Source organism: Panicum virgatum, chromosome 2K (assembly GCF_016808335.1).
Source record: "Panicum virgatum strain AP13 chromosome 2K, P.virgatum_v5, whole genome shotgun sequence".
Classification (NCBI taxonomy): domain Eukaryota; kingdom Viridiplantae; phylum Streptophyta; class Magnoliopsida; order Poales; family Poaceae; genus Panicum; species Panicum virgatum.
In genome coordinates this window covers 34268278-34275669 of record NC_053137.1, presented here as the reverse complement: position 1 = coordinate 34275669, position 7392 = coordinate 34268278, and the positions used below count along the sequence as shown (strand labels likewise).

Sequence of the window (7392 nt, the reverse complement as noted above, 5' to 3'; positions counted from 1 at the left end):
CGATAAATCACCATTCCATACCGAGGAAACCATGACATATATGTACAGTCTAATAAAGATACGCAGGATATAGTAGGAGCGTGCTTGTAATAATCATGCACAATACCTAGAAAAAAACATATCAGAGAACCTTACATAATGTCCAACTCCTGCAGAGGATCATTATTCCTTCCAGTTTACAAGATCTGTAGCAGATATCTTAGGGGACCTAGCATACCATGGCAACTCTGCCTGTTAGCATGTGATAGCACAAGGCATACTAATGCATGATGTGTGTAGGAGTACATATGCAACACTACTACCTGCATACACTGCATATGAGATCAGACGACAGATTGGCAGGATTGGATAGATAGGAATTAATTGGGGCTCTCAATTAATTGTGAACAGCAGCGTCTTTTTGTTGCCTTTCGGTGTACTATGGCTACATCAGCGTAAGCGCTACTCCATTATTCCGACACCCTGTAGGCATGTGACTATAGGGGTCCATCAACAAGTCCGGGCAGTGTCGTCAGTACCCGGCCGGTACGGTGCTGCTAGCTAGCTACAACTACGTTCTTGTTATCTACCTATATAGGTTGGCCAGCTAGTTTCCAAGACGACAAAGACGCGCGAGAGAGATGGCGGTCCTCCACAATTGATGAGAATACGATCAGCCTGATTGAACATAGTAGCGGTACGGTGTCCCACATATCTACGATGGTATGCGATCAGGGGCTCCCATGCATGAATTAAGTGCATGGGGTGCGTCGTAATATTATTGTGTAGTCTACATTGCTTCGTTTTTTGTTGAAATATAACACTACTACAGAAATGATTTTCAGCAATGCCCTCTTTTTTCCAGGGGCGGGTGTAAATATACCCCGCTCCTACAAAAGAAGGGGGGTACTGTAGCAGTTGACCCACCCCTAGAAACAGATCTTTAGGGGTGGCTGATGGCATCAGCCGCCCCTAAAGATCTAATTTCCAGGGGCGGCTGGTGCTATTAGCCGCCCCTGAAAATATGTTTCTAGGGGCGGCTTGTGGGGTCACTGCCCCTGAAAAAACCATAAATATCTAGGCACGTGACCTTCTTCTTCCTCGCGACAGAACTCTCTCTTCTCAGGGAGGTGCTGTCCGAAAATACCATAAATCAAAAATATAGGAGGGAAGGTTTTGAACTTGATTTCCTTAGAGTTGGGGGGCTCTAGGTGGTAAGTAGATGCTAACACTATGGTTTTTCTAAGCTTTTGGGTTAATTTGAAGGCTTAAATTGCTCTCACATTCCCTAGCTAGATCTAGATCTCCATTGGATGAATTTACCATGTAAGACAAGATTTGTCTTAAGTTTTTGGATAAAGTTATGCTAAATTAGATGGAGAGCATAATTATGTAATTATTTGCAACCAATCTTCTTGTTTTAGCCTCATTTTTAGGAAAACAAATTACTAGATATATAAAGGAGAGAGAAAAAGAGTTGATTTCCCCTTTTTTCACATAATGTAATGGGTTGGGGTTTGAATTTTTCCCCTTTTATTTGTTTGCAATATCTACTCTTAGTTATTGAGTTATTTAGCATTTATTTCCAATATTATTTAAGAGCTTGTTTTAATTCGTTGAAATTATCTATTGATTTTCTGTTGTTGGTGTTTAGAGATGGTTAGGACATGGATTTACAAAGCACGAAGGACGGATACATATTTCCGTGAACAACTTAATAAATTTATTCAAGATGCGGAAAACCATACAAGAATTGAGAAGACACATCTGACACATTGCCCGTGCAAACCCTGCAAAAATATGAGAGTATTCAGCAATACAACTATAATTAGATCGCATGTCTTGATTAGTGGTTTCGTAGACAACTACATGATCCGGAATAAACATGGTGAAGAAGCACCACCTCCGAGAGAGAATCAATTCGAAAAAATATTGCAAGACCCCCAGTTTAATATATTGTTTGATGAATATGATGATGCGTGCGGTGATGATGAAGATGTTAGTGGTGGCTATAGTAATGGTTTGGAGGGGGGCATCGATATTGGCAGTGATGATGATAGGAGATGAACTTGATGATGATGATTTCTGAGCCAGTTGTTGCGGCACACCAAAGCAGAGCTGTTGGTCGGTAGTGCAAAGGGGATAGAAAACTTCGAGACGGTGAAGAAATCAGCAGAGGAAAATATATACGAGCGATCTAAAGGATGTCCGAAATACTGGACCGTTCTTCGTTTTGTACTTGAACTATTGACCCTAAAGGCTAAATATAGCTGGTCAGATAGTAGCTTCAATGATCTCCTGGCTATGTTGGCCTGGTTGCTTCCGAAGCCAAATAAAGTGCATGCAAACACATATCGAGCAAAGAAGCTTGTCAGCCCATTCACAATGGGTGTGGAAAGAATTCATGCATGCCCAAATCATTGTATTTTGTATCATGGGGATACTTTCAAAGACTTGGACAAATGTCCTGTATGTTCTGCAAATAGATACAAAAACAATGTTAGTTATTGTGGTGGCGATAACCAAGATTCAGCAGATTGGAACAAAAGGAAGAGGCAGGGTGCCTCAGTGGAGCCACCAGACACTATTTTAGGCATATCCGTGAAGCAGAGGCGAATTCCTGCGATGGTTATGTGGTACCTCCCGATTGTCGATCGTCTAAGACGCTTCTTCTCGAACCCAAAGGATGTTGGATTGATGCGCTGGTGGGATTCAGATAAGCGCAAGAAGGGCGACGGAAAGCTTCGACATCCAGCCGATGCTCGCCAGTGGAAGAAGTTCGATGAGCAGTATTATCTAGAATTTGGAAAGGACCCGAGGAATGTTAAATTTGCGTTGAGTACGGACGGAATGAATCCATTTGGTGGAAGGACTAGCACGCACAGCACATGGCCGGTGATCTTGACGATGTATAACCTGCCTACATGGTTGTGCCAGAAGAGAAAATATCTTCTGTTGTCCATCCTTATACAAGGACCCAAGCATCCTGGCATCGATATTGATGTTTTCCTTGAACCTTTGATGCAAGAGATGGAAACACTATGGAAGGAGCGCATCGATATGTTTGACGGTTTTACACGGCAGACCTTTAATCTCAGAGCTATTATCTTCACCACCATCCATGATTACCAGGCTCTATTTGTCCTTTCAGGACAGATCAAAGGTAGGACGGGCTGCACAGTCTACGTGGATGAGACTGTATCATCTTTTCTGGAAGGTTCTAGAAAGTTAGTTTACCTTGGTATAGACGTTTCTTGGTGGAAGGACATCATTACCGAAGTAAAAAGTTCCACAACTTTTTTGATGGCAAGCCTGAATTACATTATGCTCCAGTAAAAAGAGATGGGCACTATGTTTTCAAAATGGTGAGGGCCATCCAGGTCAGTTATGGGAAGGTGACAAAAGATGGGAAGAAGAAAAATAGAGATAAGGTACCAATCGCAGGCGTACCATTTAAGAAACAGTCCATATTCTACAAGTACTTGCTGTATTGGGGTGATCTTGAGGTCCGCCATGCAATCGATGGGATGCACTTGAAGAAGAATGTGTTTGGTAACACGATTGGGCTCCTTTTAGAAACATCATCAAAGACAAAGGATACCTTAAAGTAACATCAAGACCTGGTAGCCATGGAGATAAGAAAGGATCTTCACCCTTTTGAAAAAGGAAATAGAAGATATGAACTTCCTCCGGCTTCCTACAACTTGACACATGATGAGAAGAAGGCAATGTGCGAGAGCTTACGGGGGATCAGAGTGCCTAGTCGTTTTTCATCCAACATAAAGAAACTAGTCTCGATGAAAGACCTCTCACTATGCGGATATAACTGTCACGATTGTCATGTGTTGTTGACGGTGTTCCTCCCTATTGCAATTAGAGTGATCAAGCCAGTATACGTGAAGATGGTAATCACTCGGCTGTGCTATTTCTTCAACAAGATTTCTCAAAAGGTGATCAACGAAGATGAATTGAATGATCTTCAAGAATTTATTGGGGAGACTATGGCACAACTTGAGATGTGCTTCCCTCCTGGTTATTTTGATATAACAGAGCACTTAATGATTCACATGGTCGACCAAATATGTGCATTGGGTCCACTTTACCTACATGAAATGTGGATGTACGAGTGTTTCATGTCCATTCTAAACCGGTACGTACTAAATCGTGCTTATCCTGAGGGTTCTATGATCAAGGGATACAGTACTGAGGAAGTCATCGAGTGCTGCCTTGGTTACCTAAATGATAAAGTATCCATTGGTCTGCCCGTTCCTCGGTTTTTTGGGAGGTTGGAAGGGGTTGGGACGATTGGGAGAAAAACATTTATTGATAAGGATTTTAAAGGAGTGCAACAAGCACATTATAGCATCTTGCAGCATCTCACGATAATGACTCCTTTAGTCAATGAGCACTTGAGCATGATTTGTGCCGAATGTAATGGCCGCTCAGATGATTGGATCATGAGAGAGCACAAGCGTCGATTGACTGCATGGTTGAAGGATATGGATCTACCAGATGGAGATACCTTGGAAGAACAAACAATTAAAAGATTAACAACAAGTCCATCTAGCCAGGTCACATCATGGCAAGGGTATGATATTAATGGATATTTATTTTATACTGCCGCAAAGGGCAAGAAGACCGTATCCCAGAATAGTGGTGTCTGCATTGAGGCCTTGGACGAGAGAACAAGCGAAAGTACCACTTACTATGGTGTCATTGATGATATATGGGAAATACACTATGGTTACAATATACAAATACCGGTATTTCGGTGTCGTTGGGTCAAACACCCTGGAGGTGTTGAGGTGGATGCCTATGGACTCACGATTGTTGACCTCAATAATGTTGGTTACAAAGATGACCCATGGGTACTTGCTTCACAAGTCGCAGAAGTACTATATGTAGCTGACCCCGCAAAAAAAGCAAAGCATGTTGTTGTTCCTGGAAAACAAGATATCATAGGTGTTGATGGTATCAACGATGTGGAAGATTATAATCAGTACAACAAAATGAACCTCTTCACAGACCTACCACAGAAGATGAACATTATAGAAGCAAACTTAAGAAAGGATGATAAGCCATGGGCACGCAAGGATGGCGAATTGAGAATTGTTACCGCTTGAATCAGTAGCTATTTAGAATCGAGTGCATGTAATCGGATTCATGAAACTTGGAATATTAGACCTATTTATGAAACTTGGAATATATTGTTGATCTCATATTTTTCCATTGTTCTATGGGTCTCAAAAGTATTGATCTCAGATTTTTCCCTTGTTCTACTGGTCTAAAAAATGGTAGGGTTAAATTGGCAGGGTGCCTCAGTGGAGCCACCAGAGGCGAATTCCTGCGATGGTTATGTGGTACCTCCCGGTTGTCGATCGTCTAAGACGCTTCTTCTCGAACCCAAAGGATGTTGGATTGATGCGCTGGTGGGATTCAGATAAGTGCAAGAAGGGCGACGGAAAGCTTCGACATCCAGCCGATGCTCGCCAGTGGAAGAAGTTCGATGAGCAGTATTATCTGGAATTTGGAAAGGACCCGAGGAATGTTAAATTTGGTGCCATCTCCGCCCCAACCGAAGCCTCCCTGAGGTAGCTTGCGACTTCCTCTTGCTCTCCCACCCCGATTCCCCCGCCCCGGCGACTAAACCTGCCGGATTTCGGCTAGCGTGCCTCCCCTGCTCCAAGTCCGGCCAGGGACTGCATTGCAAGGCCCCAAATCTTTCCAGGGGCCTCCATGCAATGTTTCATTTCTTTTTTTTCCAAAGCAGTGAACTTCAAAAATCCATAACAAATCATAGAAAATGCAGAAAAATACAAACTCAATTGTTATGAGTTCATTGTAACTAGATCCATGCACTTTTTCATTTGATAAGTAGTTTTTGCTCTAGTGTAAATATAAGTTTATTAGGTTTTTATTTACATCTCAAGGTATAGCCATGTACTGTAGGAGATCTTTGGACAGTATGTTGCAGGCTATGAATATAGACTTGTGTAAAGTTTAGAAGTCCATTTGACTTTTCTAGCTGTAGGTTTAGTTAAAGTTTGCTTTATGAATAGGTTAAATGAATATATTTTCTCCATGTTCTTATACTAGGTTTATTGAGCTCAAAATTTTATTGTTAGAATATCTCAGTATCTAGTTGCTGTACAAAAAGTTTGGATGCTTTTAGTTAAGAACGATCTTATGTTGTTTTGGTTCATGATATTTAAGGAGGAATTTAGTTATTTTATGATTTAGTTGATATTGTAATATAAAAAATTAGGCATCAGATAATTTTTTTACTATTAGGCATGATATTTACTATATAACAAATTTGATGATCAACAAGTATTTGTTGATTTACAGGTAGATTGACCAACGCCGCGCCGCCGTCCCAAGGTGACCAACCGATGGCGAATTTCTACCGTGAACACTTAACAATCATTGACGAAATGGAGGTCGGGTACAATATCCGGCATTTTTTCGGCCGCGCAGTACTTGTCACCCCAGCTCCATCTCCAGAAGCTCCTCTACCTATCCCCGGCCAGATCCATCGCAGTGCGCTACGTGATGTAGTGTTACAGAACACTGGGGTAGAGCTTCCGCTAGACAGTGTCTCATGTTACCTGACAGGTTACTTGCTGCTATCATATTCACCCGAGGAGGCCACTCGCATCTTGTCGGCACCATTCATCCGTATTGGGGAACATGTCCTTGCCCTCGCACCCTGGACGCCCGGTTTTGGTGCCACTGAAATACCCTGTGATGAGCATCTACCACAACAACCCCTGACACTAGCTAGACGCCCACGATCACCACAAAATCGCATACGACTACACCTGGTCATATCTAGATTGCCACTGCATCTATTTGCGCAGTCACAATTGGTATTACCTAGAGTCTTCGCAAACATATGTCAGCTTCGCGACGTCGAGAGGGATACAAGTGATTACTCACTCAGGGCGAACACATTTGCAGAATTTGAATCTATACCTAGGATTGCATATGTAGGCATCCGAAAAGTTGGACAAAGTGGTCCCTACGTGCAGTTGTGGCCAGTTTGGATTCAACCATATCATCTTCCACTAGCTGACCCATAGGCAGTCGAGCAACACGAGAATGGTAACTGCAGTAATAACAGAACCTTGCTTCATTTATGTTACACTATTCCTTCTAACAATTGTCGCTCTTATTGCAGATATGAGAGAAGTGAAAGTCCGATTATGTCTTTACCCGCAACCTGCCCCTTGCCAGGGTGCGGGGCCTTCTGGACAAGGAGGTGCACAAGGACAACAACGTGTGCAATTATGTATGGTTCAACTAGTCAATACATTGTCCTAACTACATACTTGAGCACCCAAACAATCCGTAAACTGCGCTACCTCATGTGGATTCTCATGCAGGTCTGATTGAGGAATATGAAGACAACCC

The 7392-nt window shown here is 42.4% G+C and overlaps 1 protein-coding gene across 1 annotated transcript; it reads left to right on the top strand.

The window, feature by feature from the left end:
- The first annotated feature begins 3608 nt into the window (after positions 1 to 3608).
- Positions 3609 to 5102, top strand: LOC120695237. The gene has a single exon (XM_039978531.1). The coding sequence runs from the start codon at positions 3609 to 3611 to the stop codon at positions 5100 to 5102; it is 1494 nt and encodes a 497-aa protein (XP_039834465.1).
- Positions 5103 to 7392: the final 2290 nt, after the last annotated feature.